This window comes from Choloepus didactylus, chromosome 4 (assembly GCF_015220235.1).
Source record: "Choloepus didactylus isolate mChoDid1 chromosome 4, mChoDid1.pri, whole genome shotgun sequence".
Classification (NCBI taxonomy): Eukaryota; Metazoa; Chordata; class Mammalia; order Pilosa; family Megalonychidae; genus Choloepus; species Choloepus didactylus.
Window position 1 is genome coordinate 1,996,048 of NC_051310.1, and position 19,513 is coordinate 2,015,560.

Genomic DNA, 19,513 nt, shown 5'->3' on the forward strand with positions numbered 1-19,513 from the left:
CCCCCGTCTGCTGGCTCCCCACTGAGACCCGGGGAGCTGTGGGAGAGGGAGGGATGGCAGGTCTCCCCGAGACGGATCTCAGGGTTGGAGGCTGTAGGGAGCAGACACTGTGGAGGCAGTGAGCCCCGGTAAGGGCAAAGGTCCGGCTTATCTCAGGCGGTGGTGGCCCAAGGAGAGACTGGGCCTGTGGGGTCCTGGCCAAAGGCAGCATGGCAGCCGGTTGTCTCCTCTCGGGCAGAGAGATGGGGCTCAGCCAGGCTAGGTGCTCAGGGGACAGAGCAGGTCCCGCAGCAGGCCCAGGGGCCGCAGGGGCCACGGAGTGAGCTGTGGCCAAGTGACAGTGGCCCGGCCAGCCATGGTGTGCCAAGCAAGGAGGTGGGGACACAGTGTGTTCCTGCAGCAGTGGGGGCTCCCACCTGGTGGGGCTGGTGCGAGGCCCACGGGAGCCAGGAGCCGAGCTGCCCCCAGTCTTCACCGGCCGGGGAGCATCCTCTGGGCTGCGGGTCTGACGGGCACCCCCTGCCTGCAGAGTGTGCAGAAATGTCTCTGCAGGTTTGCCCTGGGGGGGGGGGGGGCTGAGGTGTGTAAACCCAGCTGAGGATGGCCCTGCCCAGCCCCTGCCCACCAGCCTTTCCTGCAGGTCCTGCGTTGCTGTCCCCCCACAATCCTCGAGCACTCGGGGGGCCTCACGAGGGCCGCACCGCCCAGTCGGGCAGCAGACACCTGGAGAGGACCCCACGCGAGAATGGGGGGGTGGAGGGAGGTCGAGCCCCTGGATGCTGTGCTGAGGTCGGTGTCACGGTGGGGAGCCTGGTCGGGGCTGGGGGGCTTCCTGGAGGTGGAGTGCCGGCCCGGTCCCGTGTGTCTGAGGGTGCAGCCCGGCCCTTCCCTAGGGGAGGCAGCCTGGGGTGTGGCCCACTGTCCTGGGGCGGGTGAGGTGTCCGGGGGATGCTGCCCAGGGCCAGGTGGGGGCTGAAGTGACCAGGGCGTCCTCCAGACTGGACTTAGTGCTCGGGCCTCGGCGCCCCCGGATGGGGCCCTGGGCTGACAGACGGAGGTCTAACGGTGGGCGCTGTCGGGGCACCCTGCCTCTGGCTCGGCTGAGACTGCTGCCAGGTGTCTGGGCCCCTCCCTCTAGGCTGAGGACCTCTGCCCTCCTGGGAGTGCCCCCCTCACCTGGGAGCCTCTGGCTGAGCCAGGCCTGGAGTGGCACAGAGGGGGCTGGGCCTGGCGTCGAAGGCCGCTGAGGAGACAGCGTCACCTGTATGCAAATGCTGCCCAGGACCCAGGTGGGGCCGCCCAGGTGGGGCCCCCGGGGAGCCCAGGCAGCGAGGAACAGGGTTGCCAGGGACAGGGCCCTTGCGCGGGCAGTGTGTGTCCCTGGGGGGCAGGCCAGGCTAGCCGGGGTCCTCAGCCTAGAGCAAGAGGCCCAGCCCCCTGGCAGCCTCACCCTACCCAGAGGAGACCCCAGCAGGTATTGGGGTCATACACAGCAGGGGGGCCCTGCCCAGCCTCAGCACTGCCCCCTACCCTGATGCCCTTTGGCCCCTGGGCAGGGCTCCTGCTGCCTCGGAAGGAACTACTCGGGTGGGAGGGGGCCGTGAGGGGCCCTGGGGTGGGTACTGGGCTCCAGACAGAGGGGCGGGGCAGTTGCGGCCCCCTCCAGCCCCCTCGCTGCTCCGCAGTCGGATGAGCAGGTCAGCAGGCACCACTGCCGGCCTAATGGAGCTGGCATCGATTTCCCGGCACTTAGTGGGGGCTGTAACCGGAAACCCCCCTCCCTGGCTGCTATATTTAGCACTGCAGGACGTGGTAGAAGTGCAGCGGGCTCGGAGCCCCAATGGCTCTGCCCAAAGCCGGCAGGCTGCACCCCTGGCCGGGCTGAGCGACCCCCACCCAGCCAAAGCTGAGTGCCCACCTCAGAGCACAAGTGAGCCCCCTCCCCTAGTGCTGGGAAGTTCTGAGGGAGACCCCCCCAGCCTGGGGGACTGGAGCTGGGAGACTAAACACCAGAATAATGGAGGAACCTTCTAGGAAAGAGGCAGGGCAACCTGGCTGCGCAGGGTCAGGGCAGGAGCCCTTGCCCTCAGGGATCTGCAGCCCCCCAAAACTCTACCCATTTGAGTCGACTCAGCACAGGGAGACATGCTTGTCTGCGGTCCACACAGCTCTGCTGCTGTGTTCCGCAACTCCGCCTGGCCCCAGCGCTGCAGAGTCCCTGCAGGGGGAACCCAGAGGGAGGAGGCCCTCCCCTGGCTCCCGGTGGCCCCTCTTCCCTGAGGGCAGATGGCCCTGAGCCCCTCCGCTTGCCATTAGGGGGCAGAAGGAGAAAGAGGTCCTGACAGAGGCCCCTGGGGCTGCCCTGTACCCAGGGCATGCAGGCCCCGCTCCCAAAGACCTGGAGGGGCAGACGGGCAGGGCCAGTGGGAAGGGTCCCAGGGAGGCTGAACTTCCCAACGGGAGGCGCTGTCCGCAAGGGAGCGGCCGCCCTGACGTGGACATGCACCGCTCACTGGATGCCCATAAGCCAAGGGGGGGTGGCGAGCCCCTGCTGGAAGACAGTAGCTTCTGGAACCTCTGCCAGTCAGTCCCAGCACTGCGGGAGCTGGTGGGGGCGTCCTTTCTTCCCACAGAGGCCGGGAGCAGGGGTCCAGGAGGTGGAAGCGGAGGGCAGGGGCTTGTTCTGCAGACGTCCCCACCCCCCCACCAGGCCCTGGTCCGGCCACCAGCCCTGTCACCTACTCGATTGCTGAGGCTGCAGAAGACCCCCCTCCCGCCCCCTGCCACCCCTCCCCCGGTAGCCCAAGGGATCTTTGTGAAGACGGGGATCAGGGCACAGCCCTCCCCCGTGGCCTACCCCTGCCCTCGCAGGAGACTGGTCTGCGAGGTCCAGTGCGGCCCGGCACTGACCACCCTGACGTGCCGCGCCCTTGGCCTCTGCCGGGACCCCCCTGCCTTCCCTCGGGCTGTCGCCAGGGACAGGCTCCTCTGGCCCCAGGGTCTTTGCATGTGCAGTCCCAGCTCTGCCCCTGACCGGCTCTTGTTTACTCTGTGCCATGTCTGAAGTCTTCTGTCCCCCCTGGACTAGGAGCTCTCCAAGCATGGGCAGGGGCCGTGTCTGCCTTCTTCACCCTTGGCTGAGGGCTCGGCAGAGGCACCCAGGGCCTCCCTGGGTGGTGGGGCGGTGGTGATGGGCAGGATGGAGCCGGAGGGGGAGGGGGCTCTTCTCTCCACTTTGGGGCTCCGCAAGCAATGCCCCTGCCCCCCAGGAGGAGAGACCACAGCTGGAGAGGAAGCCCAGTGGGCCTGGTCTGCACCTCTGCTGGGGAACATGCCAGTGGGGGCAGCCAGGGCTCCGGCTGCTCCTGTGCCTCCCTCCCCCAGGCCCCCAAACCTGGCCAGTACCAGGCCGCCTGCAAGGTTCATTCCTCTGGGAAGCCTTTTGCGCCCCATCTGTACCCTCAGAGCCCCCAAGGTACCCCCATCTGGCGGTTACCAGCCCCAAGCACGGAGCTGCATTGCCAGTATCTAGTCCAGAGCTTAGGAGAGATTGGCTGAGTGGGGCCCCTGGAGAGAAGACAGTCCAGTTATTAGGGAGTTGGGTAGGGGGCCCTCTGGATGGTGTCAGGATCTGTAACTGTCAAGGTGGTCCCCGCTCAGTGGAGAGGAGGTGATGTCTGGAGACAAAGATGCCCTGGGATCGGCACTGGCGGGGGAGCGACAAGGTGACGGCGGAGGTGCCAGAGGCGAAGGCCAGCGGCAGGAGTCCCTTTGGCCTTTAGCCCCACTGTTGACCCCGGACCCGCGTCCTGCCTGCTCCCCGAGGGCCCGGGGAGGAGCGAGTGGACAGGCTGCCCGCGGGCGCGCAGGCGAGGGACGGGCGTGGGGGGAGCAGCGCCCCCTGCGGTCCGCGGGGAGGCAGGAGCGGCGCCGCGTGCGGGTCGCGGGGTCGGGAGGGGCGGGATGGGGCTCCCGGGGCAGAGCCCTGAGGGGCCAAGGAGGCGGCCTCTCGGCGGGGATCGGGAAGACGGCCGGGGCGCACCGACGGAGGGGACGGCGGCGGGGCCTGAAGGGGCGGCCCAGCCTCGGGCCGCTCCGGGCGCCGCCTCCCGCCCGGTGGGCTCGGTCACCGGCGGAGTCCCCGGCACCCCCGCGCCCGGTGAAGCACGGCCGAGATGAGCGGTGCGTGCCCGGCCAGGCGCGGGGAGGCGGTTCCCGCGGCCGCCTTTAAAGCCCGGGGCGCCCCCGGCCCGGCCCCACCCCGCGCGCGGCACCGCCCCCTCATGCATATGCAGGTGCGCGCGGGTGACGAATGGGCGAGCGAGCTGTCAGTCTCGTCCCGAACTTGTGCGCTGCGGGCGCCGGGAGCGCGGGCGAGCTGAGCCGAGGCCGGGACCCGCCGCCGCCGCTGCCGCTGCCGCCGGGTGGGGAGCCGGGCCGGGTCGCGAGCGCGGGAGCCTCGGAGGCCGGAGCTGCCGCCGCCCCTGCTCGCCCGGGCTCGGCTGTAGACCCCGCCCGCCGCCGCCGCCGCTGCCGCTGCCGCTGCCGGCGAGCGGAGGGCGGGCGGGCGGGCGAGGCCGTGGGCGCGGGGCGGCGGCGGCGGGGCCCCGGCGGGCGGCGGGCCGAGGCGGGCGATGCGGGCGCGGGCCCGGGGGCGCGGGGCCCCTGGCGGCTGCTGCTGCTGCTGGCGGCCTGTGCGTGCAGGTGAGGGCGCGGGCGGCGGGCGGGGCGCGGGACGGGGCGCATCGGCGGCCCCTCGGGGCCGGGCGGGCACCGCCTCCGGTCGCCGCGGCGGCCGCCCGCCGAGTCCTCGGGTCGCGCGCCCCGGGCGCGGATGGGGGTGGGGCGGCCCTCCGCCTGGCCGACCCCGGCCCGAGCCTCCCGCCCGGCTCCCGCTGCCTTATTTTTAGGCGGCGCGGCCCCTGGGCTATTTCGAGCTGCAGCTGAGCGCGCTGCGGAACGTGAACGGCGAGCTGCTGAGCGGCGCCTGCTGTGACGGCGACGGCCGGACGACCCGCGCGGGGGGCTGCGGCCACGACGAGTGCGACACGTACGTGCGCGTGTGCCTCAAGGAGTACCAGGCCAAGGTGACGCCCACGGGGCCCTGCAGCTACGGCCAGGGCACCACGCCCGTGCTGGGCGGCAACTCCTTCCACCTGCCCCCGGCGGGCTCCGCGGGGGAGCGAGCGCGGGCGCGGGCCGGCGGCGACCAGCACCCGGGCCTCGTCGTCATCCCCTTCCAGTTCGCCTGGCCGGTACGTGCGCGCCTCCCTCCGCGCTCCTCGCGCTGCGCTCCCCTCCCCGCGCGCCGCGGCCACCCGGCGCGGCACCTGCGGCCTAGACTCCCGCGCGCGGACCGCGCTCGCCCAGGCGGGGCGGGGCCGACAGGGGGCGCCGCGCGGCGCAAGACCCCCGGGCGTGGGCTTGGCGGGGGCGCGGGCCGGGCCGGGCCCGGACGGCGGCAGGGGCGCGCGGCGGCCGTCCTGGCGTGGTGGGCCGGCGGGGCCCGAGCGCGCTGTGGCCCTCGGCGTGTGCCTGCGTCGCGCTGCGCGTGTCTGTCTGGGCGGGGCGGGGCGGCGGGGCGCTGGGGGCCGGGGTAGGCCGCGGAGGCTTGTGCGCCGCGCGTGCTGGGGCTGGTCCGGGGCAGGCCCTGGCGGAGCCGCCCCGGGCCCGCGGCCAGCCTGTGCCCGCCCCGCCGTTTCCTGGATGCCCGGGGGCCACGGGCGGGCACCGTGGGACTTGCGCCCAGGAGGGCCGGGTGTCTGTGCGTTGGCCTCAGCCCCAGGCTGCGGGCTCACGTCCGTCCCCTTAGCCCCCAGGAGAAGATGTATAGAGTCCCCGGGACTGAGACCCTGTGGGTTACTTGGTTTCTTTTGTTCCTCTTTTGGGAGGAGGGAGCGAAGTGAAGGGTGCCTCTGACTTCCCTTTGGGAGTGGCCAGGCAGGCAGGAGCCTGGGGTCTGGAGCATGCCGAGAGGGCTGGGGGGGGCCATGCAGAGGGAGCCACCAGGCCTCGTGGGGACCGTCCTGGGAGCTCGCTGGAGCCCTGAGTCCTTATGAGCTGGCTCCCAGGTCAGGGCTGCGCGGCTTGGGCTGCCCAGGGGGCTGCATGGGTTGGGGGTGGGAAGAGGGGGGCCCCTGCCAGGTGGGTGCCAGCGTGGAGGAGCAGGCTGGGGGCAGGGGGCAGACCTGGGAGAAGCTCAGGAGGTTGGTGATGGGGGTCCCAGAGTGTTCAGACCCTGGCCTTGCCTCCCGAGGGGGGCTCCCGCGGCCCAGGGTGCAGGAGGTGTGGGTGGTGTCTGCTCGGTGGTGCAGTGCTCTTACTCAGGGGGCTGGGCTGCCTCCTCCAGCTGGTCTTCTCTGGGGTCTCCATTGACCCTGCCTCAGGGTGGGACAGCGCCCCCCGGGGTGGAAAAGGTGGGTGGGCGTGAAGCAGGCTCCGGGTGGCGGGCAGGTCTGAGCAGCACCTGCGGCCTGTCCTCTGTTTGGTCCTGAGCCAGCGCCGCTCCAAGTCGCTACCTGAGGATGTTTTCTGCTCGAGTTGGCAGCGGTGGGCGTGGGGGCAGGGAGGCCCGGGAGGAATGTGGCGGGCTGCCGCGTGTCCCTCGTGCCCCCCCACTGCCGCCGGCGCAAGGGAGCAGGATGGGGCAGGCCGTGCCTTTCTGGGGAGCCTTGGCGTCGGGGACGCTGGGTCTCAGGGCCGGCTCACCCCCATTTCTACTCTGCCTGGTTGGTTTTTTGTGGGAGGAGAGTGCGTGGCCTGTTGGGGGTGAGCTCTGGTCTCTGGGGGTGCAGAGCTGCCGTGATGGCAAGGGGCTACTTCCAACTCGCTGGCAGCACCTGTGGCCGCGCTGCCCCAGCTTGCGTGGCACCCGGCTCTTGCCAGTGTGCCTGGCTCCCACCCCAGGGGCCGAGGCCCTTGCCGGGACCTCTGCCCCCTGGCCGGGGGGAGCCCTGGCTCTGGGCACAAGGCGGGGTTCAGGTCCGAGGGCAGGGGGACCCCCACCTGGCCCCAGCTCCAGTTCTTGGGACCCAGAAGGGGTGGGGAGGTGAGGGGCCCTGGAGGTTGCTGGAGAGGGCGAGTGGGCCCACCGTGGAAGGATCATGCCTGGTTGGGGAGGCAGAAGGCCTGGGGCTTGCCGGGGTGCAGCCCACCCTTCCCCACCCCACCAGTGACCCTCGCCAGCTCCTGGCCTCGCTGCTAAGCCCGGGCCTGGCCAGCGGCTCTCTGCCCGTCTGTGCTCGGACTGACCACGGCGTCCAGGGGGGCTGGTGTGCAGGCTGAACCTGGGGGGTAGGGGCTGCTCCCCTTTCCTGGGACGGGTTAGCTGCTTCTGAGGACCCCACACCCGAAGACACCCCTGCTCCCCCAGGGGACCAGACACCCTGGGCTTGCACCCGTCATGCAGCTCGGGAGGCGCCGAGCCCTGTGGTGTGCAGGAGGTGGATCTGGAGGGGTACTTGCAGGGACTCGGCGGGCAGATGTGGGCATCGGGTAACCTGGGCTGCAGGCCCTGCCTGGTGGAGTGCCCCCCCCACAGACAGGGCCTGGGGAGTGCCAGGGCGGGGTGGTCTTGGGGTGGGCACCGGGCCTGGCTGCCCCGCATCCAGCTGCTGTGGGGTTCCAGCCAGCCTGGCTCCGCACCTTGCCCGGGTCGAGCAGCAGCCTCCTTCCGCCCCCTGCCCCTCCGGAGGAGCTGGGACCCTCTCCGGGTGGCTCTGTCCTCCCCACCCTGCTTCTGGGGCTGCCTTCTGGCCACATTGAGGGGCCTCAGCCCCCCACCTGCCCCATAGGGCTCCCCTCTCTCTGCAGGGTGCCCCCCCACTCCTGCACCCCTGCATCCCTCCCCTGCTGCTTCCAGCTCATCACGAGACCCCTCGTCTCCTGGGCCCAGGGAGCTGGGGTGGGGCACTCCTCACCTCGGCCTCAGGTAGCCCTGAGGGGGTTCTCCAGGAGACCTCTGTGCCTGGTAGGCCCCCTAAGCGGGGGCTTTTACTGGAGAAGTCAGGGAAGGGGCTGGGGAGGCATGGGGGGCCCAGAGCTGGGACCCCCCACTTCCTTTCTGCCCCTCCCCGGCCCTGGGCCTGTCTTCCTGCCCCCGCTCCCCACACACCTTCCCTGTGTCCCCCCTCTGGGCTGCGTACGTCCCTCGTATGGGGGTGCCGTCAGTGCTTGGGTGCAGACCCCTACGCCCAGCCTGTGGGGGGCTTGGGAGTGGTCTGGGTGCTGGGTCTTGGGCTCTAGGGGTGGGTGGAGCAGAGAGGCCACTGTGTGATGTGGAGGGGTCCGGCAGGGGCAACCGTGGCTCGCAGGGACCAGCCTGGGCTGCTCCACTGTGGCTCTGAGGATGGATCCCAGGACTGAGTTGGGTCTGTGTGCCCAGACGTGAGCTGGGGTTCCTATCCCCCAAACCCAGGCCTGAGCTGGGGTCTCTGTCTCCCAGACCCAGGCTCAAACTGGGATCCCTAACCCCCAGACACCAGGCCTGAGAGAGGGCCCCCATCCCCGAGCCCCAGGCCCGAGCTGGACTTGCCTGGCCCCACCCCGCAGCCTGTGATGGGCACAGCGAGGAGAACCCAGGACCTGGGGAGGACGGCGGGTTGGGGGGAAAGTGGGGTGCCAGGCCGGGCCGTGGGTGTCTCTGGGCCGAGCACAAGCTGGGGGGGTGGGCGGGCTCCTGTGTAGACCAGCCTGGGGTCTGGGTTCCCCCTGCCTCGGGTGACGGTGGTGGTGCAGGCCCGGGCGTCCCCGAAGCTCTGGTTTCAGGAAATGTGTGTGTGCGGAGAGTGTCTGGCGCCGGCACTACGTGCTCTGCCCCGAGGGCTGGGTCGCTTATGGGGGTGCAGTGGGAAGGCCCGGGCTCCGCACATGGGAACTGCGGGCACCTCCTCTGCCACCGCCCTGCGCTGTGCCTGGTCTGGGCTGCCGCTTCGCCACCTTGGAGGGGTCAGGGGAGGAGGGTTTGGGCCCGGCCTTGGGGGTCCAGGCAGCTCGGGTGGGGTCAGGGCAGGCCTGCCGGAAGAGGCTGGGCTCTCGGGGGCAGAGCCGGCAGGGGGATGGCTCACCAAGGCCTGGGAAGGGGGCCTGGGGCTCCCGTGCCTGCTGGGGAGGCCTGGGTGGGGTGCGGGTCCCTGAGCTGCCCCTGTTGACCCACCTGCCCCCTCTCCCCACCTGCAGTGCCCTGTACCCAGCCCCAGCCCCAAACCCTCCAGACCCACGACCCCAGGTGCCCGTCTCGTCCCCCAGCTCTTGGAGCCCGCCTGTCTCAGGAGTGACAGGACCCTCCCAGCCCTGGGGCCGGGCTCTCTGCCTCTGTCCTGGGGGGATTTGGGGCTAACAGCCCCGTCCGGGACCCATGGGGCAGGAAGGACAGGGACGGAGCGTGCTGTTCGCAGACATGGACGCTGAGCCGTGGAGGGGCAGCAGGCCCCAGGAGGCAGCGCTGGCCGCACAGGAGGCCGGGTGGGGAGCTGCCGCGGCGGCTCAGGTTCTCTCTGGGTGACTTCCTGCTGCCCAGGTGCGGGGAGCCCAGCTGGTGGACGGGCGGCCCCACGGGAGCTGGAAACCGGAGCCCTGGGCCCTGGCGAGTGGCGGTAATCCTACCTGAGCGCGGGCCTGGGGTTTCCTGGGAGCCGGCAGGAGCTCCCTGCTCGCCCTGGGGCCCAGGTGTGGCGGCGGCGGAGGGCGGGGAGCGCGGGGCCTGGGGCGTCCTCTCCTTGCCCCAGGGTGGCACTGCCCGGAGGTGGGCTCGGCCAGTGGCACGGCTCCCGCCCAGCGTCCCAAGCTCCGTTACCCCAGTGCCACCCATTGTGCCCAGTGTCGACACCAAAGCCTGCACAGGGCTCTGTGGCCCCCCGTGGCCCACTCCCCATGCCCTGTCCCCATCGCCCACCCCCTCCCGGCCCCACGGGCCCCTCGCTGTCCTCTGGCCTTCGCCGGCCGTTCCTTCTGTGTGGAACACGTGCCCAGATGCTCCTTCTCCCCTGTGAACTCACCCCAGCAGCAGCTCCTGCGCCCACCCCCATTCTCTCGTTAGCTGTCTTCAGGATGCTTGTCTCCGGAAGCCTCCGTGACTTAGAGCTCCGTGATTCCCAGTGACCAGCCTGGCTTGGTGCGGTCGTGAATGAATGAATGGATGAATGAGTGAATGACAGAATGAGTCCTAGGCACGAGCAGGTGCTGTGCCGTCCCTGGAGGCAGCCTGTGGTTGGGTCCACCCAGCAGCAGTGTGCGTAAGGGCCCCGGGGCAGCCTGGGGGGCTGGGGTGGGTGGGCTCGGAGGCCGAGGGGGGCTGTGGGTGGTGGGAGAACAGGGCTCCCCGGGAGGAGACGGGCAGTCGCGGGGCCCTGGGCTTGCTGTGGGTGGCGGAGGCACAGGGCAGGAGGCGGGACTCGGGGTCGCGGCGTGGGGTGCGGGGCCTGGTGCCAGCCCCGAGGGTAGGGGGCAGAGGGGAGCGGTCTGGCCCGGTGGGGAGGGCACCTGGTTGGAGACCCGGTCACTGGTGTTGGGGTGACCATGAGTGAGGGTGAGGCCGGCCGGTGTGTCCCAGGCCCTGAGGGCTGGGAAGAGGGGGGCAGCTGGAAGCCTGGAGTGGAGGGCGCCCCGAGGGCTGGGCGGAGGCCCTCAGGGAAAGTGCCGTGGCGCGGCCGGGGCTGCGAGGTCGGGTGCGGAGGGAGGGGGCTGGCCTCGCCCGGTGTCCACTCTGTGGGCATGCAGGGGCTGTGGCCTTGGGGGTGGCCCTGCCCTTGGGCCCCAGCTTGGGGTTGAGACGGGGTTGGGGGCGGGAGGGGGCTGGGCTGAGCCGAGGAGGGGTCCGCGGGTGGGGGTGGGAGCCTGTAGCGGTGGACGAGACCAGGGCGAGCTCAGGGCTGGGCACCCCCGCCCGTGAGAGAAAAGCCCAGAGGTGGCTTGGGGTGACCCCGACAGCACTCCCATCACAGTCATCTGGGGCTCCTGGGAGGGGAGGGGAGGGGAGCAGTGACCCTGGGTGGCTTCCCTTTTTGGTGGCCCCCATGCCTGCTGGGCCTCAGTTTCCCCATCTGTCCAGCCAGAGCTCTCCCTTTCCCGGGTCTCGGGGGGCGATGGGGCATTTGTCCCTCCCTGGCTTGGAGCAGGACCTGGTGTTGCCACATGGCCCCACCCCAGCCTGGTGGCTGAGGGTGGTCCCGGGTGCCCATGGGACCCGCCTTGCCCACCACCTCTGCCTCGCTCCCTCTTGCCCGTGCTAACTCAAGCTGGACCCAGGCCTGGGGGGCAGGCGGGTGGGGCCTCGGGCATCTGATCAGCCCCTCCCCGTGCCCGCAGCGCTCCTTCACCCTCATCGTGGAGGCCTGGGACTGGGACAATGACACCACCCCGGACGGTGAGTGAGCCTCAGGCTGGGTGGGCCGGCAGCCCTTGGGGGCTCGCGTTGCTGACCTAGTCTCCTGCCTGCTGGGGACAAGGCACACGCGTCAGGAAAACTTCCTTCACCTCGAGGAGCTTGTGTGCTGTGTTTCCCTTTTTGGCCTGGCTGCCAGGGAGCTCTGCCCACTTGTGACTTGCAGAGCTGGTGTGTCATTCTTTTCGGTGACCATTTTGTTTGCACGGTTTTCCTATTGGGCATGTCCGTTTGGGGCCTGAGGGAGCACTAGGCAGAGCAGGGCACCCCGAGGAGCTCCCTCTGGCTTCGTAGCTCCCTTTCTGCCTGGCGGCCCTCGGACGCAGGGCCCGGTGGCAGGACACAGGAGGTTTTCCAGCGGGCGAGTGGGGAAGGGCACGCCAGGCAGAGGGTCGGCACATGCAGAGGCCCCGAGGCGGGGGTGCCTGGTGTGTTGGAGGAGCAGTACACGGCCTGGGGGCCAGGTCCCAGGGGCCTCGCTGGTGGGACACGGCCTTCTTTTTGGGGGACTGCTGGGGGACCAGGGAGCAGACGGGGAGTGGCGGCTGTGGGAAGCTGGGAGACCTCAGGGGGCAGCCTGGCGGAGGCCCCGGGGTTTGCTGAGGGGGGGGCGGGGGGGGCCGCAGACAGGTGAGGGGGAGGTGGGAGGGGCGGTTCTGGATGATGTGCTTGAGGTGCACGTTAGCCTCGGGGTGCTGGACGTCATGTGGCTGAGCCCTAGGACCCCCCCCCCGTGAGGACACTGGGAGCCCGGGAGAGTGCAGGCTGGGGCAGCAGCCAGGAGACGCCTAGGGCAGGGGGTCGGGGTCAGGGGTCAGGCCAGGGCAGGTGGCGGCTGCTCTGGCCTCTGCCTCACCCAGAGGGTTTTGCTAACCCTAGGCCAGGGCTGTGCTCCCAGAGCGGCCCTGGGGGAGCACCGGACAGCTCAGGGGTCAGGGGCGGGGAGCTGAGAGGGGAGGAGCGGGCGGCTGGACCTGGTGGGCTCTGCCCCGTTCTGGGCACCCCCAGGACTGGCCTTGTGCCCCTGCCCCTGCCCCCTGCTGTCCCGGGTGGCCCCCGCCCCACCCCTGTGACCCTCGGCCGGCTTTTGGGGAAGTGGTGGGGACCGAGGAAGAACTCGGTGCCCGGGCAGCCACACTGGGGTCAGTGGGAGCAGCAGGCCGAGGCCGCGGGCGATGGGTGGGCAGAGACGTCGGCTCAGAAGCACAAGGTCTGGCGGTCTCTAGCTCAGTCTCGGGTCCTGGTCCAGACTCGGGGGATGTCTGGGGGTGTCTGGCCAGATTGGGACAGGGACAGGGGTCTCTAGCCTGCCCCTTTCCCAGGTCGCCCCGACCCCGGGGAGGAGAGCATGACTGTCACCCTCGGGTGGGCAGGGCCACCCATCCCCTCCCGGCTCCCTCAGGCACCTCTGCGTGCTGCACCTGGTGCCTCTGGAGCCCCGGGGAGGCTCCGGGGCCCGAGCGGTCCCTGGAGGGACGGGCCCTGGGCGGAGCCACCGCTGACTCTCCGCCTGCCCCAGAGAAGCTGCTGATCGAGCGGGTGGCCCACGCGGGCATGGTCAACCCCGAGGACCGCTGGAAGAGCCTGCACTTCAGCGGCCACGTGGCGCAGCTGGAGCTGCAGATCCGCGTGCGTTGCGACGACAACTACTACAGCGCCACGTGCAACAAATTCTGCCGGCCCCGCAACGACTTCTTCGGCCACTACACCTGCGACCAGTACGGGAACAAGGCCTGCATGGATGGCTGGATGGGCAAGGAGTGCAAGCAGGGTGAGGCCTCGGGGGGCGGCCGGCTGGAGCACAGGGGTGGACCCCGCCTGGCCACGCTGCTGAGCCGCCTCTCCCGACAGCCCTGTGTAAACAAGGATGTAATTTGCTCCACGGGGGATGCAGCGTACCTGGGGAGTGCAGGTGAGTGCCAGGTGCCTGCCCCTCCTCTGCCCCCGCGTCCTGGCGTGGCTGCACCTGCGCGCTCACCCAGCGGTGCACCCAGCACCTGCCCTGCGCCTGGCGCCTGCAGGAGGCCAGGAGGCTCAGCTGAGGCCTGGGTGCATGTGGGGTGTGTCTGACAGGGACAGTGAGGAGGGAGTGAGGCATTGGGCAGAGATTTGGAGGCATGAGCCCGGGACGGGCACCTGTCGAGGAGGAGGGGCGGAGCGTGCAGTTGGCGCATGTCTGGGGATGGGGGAAGCAGGCCGGCTGGGGGAGGGGCTCTGTACAGAAGAGGTGGGCATGGAGGTGGCAGAGAGGCCTGGGGGAAGCGGGCGGCTGCTGCAGGCATGCTGGGGCTGGGGCTGGGGCTGGGGCTGGGGCTGAGGGATGCAAGGAAGAGCAGGGGGTCTAGGAGGACCCCAGGCCTTCTAGCCTGAACCCTTGAAAAGCAGAGTCACATCTGAGGTGGGGTCAGTGCTGGGACAGCAGACGGGTACAGAAGAGGAGCTTGATTTTGGAGGGACACGTCTCCTCTGCTTTCTTGGCACCCCAAAGATGCCTGGCCGAGACGTGTGTTGGGGAGTCTGTAGACCCTGTGGGTGGTGGTTGAAGCCCGGGGCTGGGAGGAGATGGCGAAGGTCGCTGTGAAGAGCACAGGGGCTTGGAGGGAAGCGGGGGTCTCGGGGCCAAGTGGAGACGGTGGAGGTTGGTGGAGGCTTTGAGGAAGTGTTTTTTTAGCGGGTGGATAGGGTGGGGTCAAGGGGATGGGGCAGAGAAGGCAGCCAGTCAGCAATTTTGCTACACAGTGGGGCAGAGAAACCGAGGGGGCAGCTGGTGGGTCCAGGGAGGAGGGGCTTGGAGCTGCCGGGCAACAGGCAGGGTGCTGTGGGGGGCACGGGGGTGGGGGGTGGGATGGGGGCTGGGCGTGGTCTGCTTGGGGTGGGTTTGCTTCCAGATGCATTTTTCAGGTAAGGGTACCAGGGCACAGAGAGGTTTTTTCAGGTAAGGGTACCAGGGCACAGAGAGGTTAAATGACTTCCCCAAGGTCACACAGCACTGAGCTTCAGAGAAGAGGAGCCAGGACAGGAAGGGGTACTGGGGTGACTAAGAGCAGCCTCTGGGGGGGGTGAGGGGATGGAGGGGGGGAAGTAGCCTGGCTGGCAGCCTGCCCAGGAGAGTACCCTGAGCCGGCTGGCCTCAGGAGCCGTGGTGATGAGGCAGGTGCCCCCAGGAGCCACATCCAGGGTGGGGAGAGGCAGGTGGGGGCTGGCAGGTGCCTTTGATGTGGGCGACAGGAGTGAGTGCAGTGGGGGGACGGGCAGTATCCGTTTGCTGGGCACAGTGGGCCGGGTCTCAGTCTGTGCCCCCCACTCCACCCCCACCCCAGTTGCCATTGCCGGGCCTCTGGGCAGCCAGGAGCCCCAGAACTGCACGGGCTGCAGTGGATGGGGGGGGGGGGTACCTGTCGTGTCCTGGGGGTGGGGTGGGAGGCCTGCTGGGCTTTGGGGCCCTGCAGGTGACCCCCACCGGCCAGGCTCCCTGGCCCTGAGGCCGGGCCCAGCTGCTGCCCGCGGCTCGGGCTCAGGTTTCAGCCTGGCCCCCTCCCCCCCGGATGCTGCGGGAGGGCCGCGCCTTCCTGCCACTCCGGGCCCAGAGCCCGCCGGCCCGGGAGCGGGAAGCGGGGCCTGGCGCGGCCTCCCTGCCCGCGCGATCCTGCCCCTGGGATGAGGGTCTGGGCTCCGAGCCCAGCGGCGCTGCCCCGTTGCCAGGTGACAGGCACGTGGTGGCCCCTGCCCAGCCTTGGTCTCCCCGTCTGTCACTGAGAGTGAGCTATGTGGATCTGCCTGCAGACACCAGGATCCCGCCGGCCTCAGTTTCCCCCTCTGTGCCTGGCCGAGCGTGACCACCGTCCCCTCAGTGCTGGCCACGGGGCCAGAGGGCGGCTCAGGAAGGGCCGTGGCTCTTTCCTTTTACAAAAATAAATTCCCGTGGCGGGTGCCGGGCGTGGAAGTGACGTGGCCTGGCGTCACTGCCGTCCCCGGGACCTGTGAGTACGTGGCGGGGGTCCCCAGGGGTCTGTCCAGGTCTGGAGGGGGCTTGCTGCAGGACCCCAGGCTCCCCCCAAGGCAGGCCCGGCTCTGAGCTCCCCACGAGCTGCCTGCGTCCAGGTGGGGCGGGCACTGATGACCCCAGCCCTTCCTCCCTGAGGGGCTGCAGGCCGACAGGGAAGGCCGGGCCACATGGGAGTGGGATGGAAGTTTCCCGAGGCCCTTTCCCACGGGGTGCCGGAGCTGCTCCTGGCTCAGGGGCTGCCCATCTGGCCTCAGGAGGCCGGCAGCCCGGGACAGGGGCGGCAGGGTTCTCTGTGGGCCTTAGTGCCCGCATTTGGGAGATGTGCCTTCCGCAGTCTTTGCTGGGAGAGAGAGAAGCCCTCACCCTTGAGTCATGGCACGGTTTCTGTTGTGTTTAGCACCAGGCCAGGGCCCCTCTCCTGACGCCCACTGGCCACCCAGACGTTGGTGCTGCCTGGCTTGGGGCACCAAGGTGGTGGCCATCCCCAGTCCCCTGCAAGGCTCTCCTTCCCTGGCACCTGCTCCAGGGCCCCAGCTCAGGTTCGGGCCCCAAAATAGCTCAGGATAGACTGACAGGACAGCTGGGGCTGCCCGTCCCAGCAGCCAACAGCCGGGAAATGCCCATGATAGTGTTGGCTGGCCCAGGGCTGTCACCCCCGGCCGGCCCAGGGCTGCCAGCCCCTTGGGGATGTGCTGCTGGGACTCTGCTCCCCCAGGCCAGCCTGCAGCCGCCCCAGCTCCAGGGACACCCCAGGCCCCTGGGCTCACAGCCCCTCTGCCTCACTCCAGGTGCGGCTACGGCTGGCAGGGCAAGTTCTGCGATGAGTGTGTCCCCTACCCAGGCTGCTTGCACGGCAGCTGCGTGGAGCCCTGGCAGTGCAACTGCGAGACCAACTGGGGCGGCCTGCTCTGCAACAAAGGTGGGGAGCATGGGGGGTACGGGGGACGGGCAGCCTGCTCTGTCAGAGCTGAGGGGAGGGCTACCTGGGCCCTGCTGTCCGAGGGCAGGTGGGAGTGAGGGCCAGACCCCTGACCCCAGACCCCTGCGCACCCCATCCCTGCCCCCAGACCTCAACTACTGTGGCAGCCACCACCCCTGCGTCAACGGCGGTACGTGCATCAATGCTGAGCCTGACCAGTACCGCTGTGCGTGCCCCGATGGCTACTCAGGCGAGAACTGCGAGCGGGGTACGGGTTGCACGGGGGCCAGGCTGGGCAAGGCTGGTCCCTGTGTCCGGGGACCCTGGGGGCAGGGGGAGTGGGGGCTGGGCCCAGCCACCGCCTCACTCGCTCTGGGCTTGCAGCTGAGCATGCGTGTGCTTCCAATCCCTGTGCCAACGGAGGCTCCTGCCACGAGGTGCCGTCCGGCTTCGAGTGCTACTGCCCCTCGGGCTGGAGCGGGCCCACCTGCGCACTTGGTGAGTGCCCGCACGCCAGGGGCTGCAGCCTGGCCGCTGGGGTCTCCCCGCCTGGGGAGGGGGCAGGACACAATGGTCCCGCCAGAGGCGTGGCTGTGGACGTCGTCAGCCAGGGGAGACCCAAGGCCCCTCCCGCACCCAGCGCCTCCCCGGCCCGTGCCTCAGGGACCTCGGCGTGTGTCCCGCGAGGCTGCCCCTCTCCTGGCCCCGGAGCCTCTTCTCAGCCTCCCTCCCCCGCCCGCAGACATCGACGAGTGCGCCTCCAACCCGTGTGCGGCGGGCGGCACCTGCGTGGACCAGGTGGACGGCTTCGAGTGCATCTGCCCCGAGCAGTGGGTGGGGAGCACCTGCCAGCTGGGTGAGGCCCCCGGGGACGCCGTGGGTGCCGTGCGCCGGGGTGTGCCGTGGGCGCAGGTGGCTTTGGTGCTGGCTGCTGCAGGGCTGCTGAGGGGCAGGGGCTGAGCCCCGCGGCTTGCTTGTCTCGCCCACAGACGCCAATGAGTGCGAAGGGCAGCCGTGCCGCAACGCTTTCTCTTGCAAAAACCTGATTGGCGGCTATTACTGTGATTGTGTCCCGGGCTGGAAGGGCGTCGACTGCCACATCAGTCAGTACGGGTGGGTGGGGCCGCGGGGGGCTGGGGTGGGCCCACAGCCCCCAGCCCATGGCCCGCTCCTCTCCTGCAGACATCGACGACTGCCACGGCCAGTGCCAGCACGGTGGCATTTGCAAGGTGAGGTGTGGCCGGCTGCCCCCTCCCCGGAGGGCAAAGGGCCTAGCGTGGGGCTGGGGGTGCCCGGCGCAAGGCTCACCCGCTGCGCCCACCCCCAGGACCTGGTGGACGGCTACCAGTGCGTGTGCCCCCGGGGCTTCGGCGGCCGGCACTGCGAGGTGGAGCGGGACGAGTGCGCTAGCGGGCCTTGCCGCAGTGGCGGCATCTGCGAGGACCTGGTGGACGGCTTCCGCTGCCACTGCCCCAGGGGCTTCTCGGGGCTGCTGTGCGAGGTGAGGCCCGGAGTGCCGGGGACTGACGGCAGGGCGCCCGGTGCCGGCTCACCGAGGGGGTGGCTCTTGCCGCTGTGCACGGAGGAGGGAGGGCTGGGGGCCCGCGGGTCAGCCGGCTGCCCAGATACCAGGAAGCCAGGCACCCCGCCTCCTGGGTTCCCCCTCCTGATGGCAGGGAGGGGTGGGGGTGCTGTGAGTGTGGGGGTGTGCTTGGGTGGGGTCGCGGGTAGGGGCAGGCGACACCCACCAGAGGCCAGTGCCCTGGGCCCCTCAGACCTCATGGGCCCAGGCGATGCCGTCTGTGGCCTTTGCCAGGCAGGGGGCAGGGGTCGAGCTGCCCTGCGGCGGGGTGAGCCTCGAGGCCGTGGTCTTTGGCCGGGGCCGGCTCCGGGAGGGGCCCGCTGACGGGGTTCTGGGGCCCGGAGCGGGGGTGGGGGGCCGGGGGCCAAGGCCGGATGCCGCCGCGGAGCCGGAGGAAGCGCCGCTGCCGAGGAGCCCGGGGCGGGAGCGGCCCCAGGTGCTTCCGTCGGCCCAGGACCCCTGCAGGCCCAGCGCCCGCGCGGTTCGGGGGCGCCCGGGGCGTGGGAGGTCCCCGAGGGTCGCACGGCTGCCCCCTCCCCGCAGGTGGACGTGGACTTCTGCCGGCCGAGCCCCTGCCGCAACGGGGCGCGCTGCTACAGCCTGGAGGGCGACTACTACTGCGCCTGCCCCGACGGCTTCGGCGGCAAGAACTGCTCGGTCCCCCGGGAGCCCTGCCCCGGGGGCGCCTGCGGGGGTGGGTGCCGGGGGCGGGGGGTCTGTGTGGTGGGCGGGGCCTGCGCTGGGGGCGCCTGCGGGGTGGGTGCCGGGGGCGGGGTCTGTGGGGTGGGCGGGGCCTGCGCTGGGGGCGCCTGCGGGGGTGGGTGCCAGGGGCGGGGTCTGTGGGGTGGGCGGGGCCTGCGCTGGGGGCGCCTGCGGGGGTGGGTGCCGGGGGCGGGGTCTGTGGGGTGGGCGGGGCCTGCGCTGGGGGCGCCTGCGGGGGTGGGTGCCGGGGGCGGGGTCTGTGGGGTGGGTGGGGCCTGCGCTGGGGGCGCCTGCGGGGGTGAGTGCCGGGGGCGGGGTCTGTGGGGTGGGCGGGGCCTGCGCCGGGGGCGCCTGCGGGGGTGGGTGCCGGGGGCGGGGTCTGTGGGGTGGCGGGGCCTGCGCTGGGGGCGCCTGCGGGGGTGGGTGCCGGGGGCGGGGTCTGCTCTGGGGGCGCCTGCGGGGTGAGTGCCAGGGGCGGGGCCTGCGCTGGGGCGGGGCCTGACCCCCCGCCCCCGTCCCCCCAGTGGTCGACGGCTGCGGGGCGGAGGCGGGGCCGCGGGCGCCGGGCGCTGCCCCCTCCGGGGTGTGCGGCCCCCACGGGCGCTGCGTCAGCCAGCCGGGAGGCAACTTCTCCTGCGCCTGCGAGAGCGGCTTCACAGGCACCTACTGCCACGAGAGTGAGTGCGGGGCGGCGGGCCGGTGGGCGCGGCGGTGCGACCCCCGGGCGGGCTCACGCGCTGCCGCCCCGCAGACAAGGACGACTGTCTGGGCCAGCCCTGCCGCAACGGGGGCACGTGCATCGACGAGGTGGACGCCTTCCGCTGCTTCTGCCCCAGCGGCTGGGAGGGCGAGCTCTGCGACACCAGTGAGTGGGCGCCCGCCCCGCCCCAGCCCCCAGCCCCTCTCCCCTGCCCCACCCCCTGC

The 19,513-nt window shown here is 70.9% G+C and overlaps 2 protein-coding genes across 5 annotated transcripts in view; one reads left to right on the plus strand and one right to left on the minus strand.

Moving 5' to 3' along the window:
• The first annotated feature begins 4,648 nt into the window (after positions 1–4,648).
• The window catches only part of JAG2 (jagged canonical Notch ligand 2), a 21,334-nt gene continuing 6,469 nt past the window's right edge, over positions 4,649–19,513 (plus strand). For 2 of the 4 annotated variants that reach the window (XM_037831683.1, XM_037831684.1), the window contains exons 1-15: positions 4,649–4,704; positions 4,911–5,255; positions 11,305–11,362; positions 12,900–13,151; positions 13,232–13,292; positions 16,175–16,305; positions 16,454–16,573; positions 16,690–16,803; positions 17,048–17,161; positions 17,295–17,408; positions 17,488–17,534; positions 17,633–17,806; positions 18,431–18,581; positions 19,114–19,266; positions 19,341–19,454. In XM_037831683.1, coding sequence (XP_037687611.1) covers positions 12,935–13,151; positions 13,232–13,292; positions 16,175–16,305; positions 16,454–16,573; positions 16,690–16,803; positions 17,048–17,161; positions 17,295–17,408; positions 17,488–17,534; positions 17,633–17,806; positions 18,431–18,581; positions 19,114–19,266; positions 19,341–19,454 — 1,510 coding nt within the window. In that variant the 5' untranslated portion in view covers positions 4,649–4,704; positions 4,911–5,255; positions 11,305–11,362; positions 12,900–12,934. Of the gene's footprint in view, positions 4,705–4,910; positions 5,256–11,304; positions 11,363–12,899; positions 13,152–13,231; positions 13,293–16,174; positions 16,306–16,453; positions 16,574–16,689; positions 16,804–17,047; positions 17,162–17,294; positions 17,409–17,487; positions 17,535–17,632; positions 17,807–18,430; positions 18,582–19,113; positions 19,267–19,340; positions 19,455–19,513 lie in introns of those variants that run through there. The other 2 variants (XM_037831682.1, XM_037831680.1) reach the window with 2 other exon arrangements.
• LOC119530972 (collagen alpha-1(III) chain-like) lies at positions 6,320–9,808 on the minus strand. The gene is made up of 6 exons (XM_037831619.1): positions 9,339–9,808; positions 8,869–9,112; positions 8,471–8,756; positions 8,145–8,240; positions 6,519–7,884; positions 6,320–6,377 (listed from the first exon to the last, which is right to left on the minus strand). The coding sequence occupies exons 1-6, from the start codon at positions 9,806–9,808 to the stop codon at positions 6,320–6,322; spliced, it is 2,520 nt and encodes an 839-aa protein (XP_037687547.1).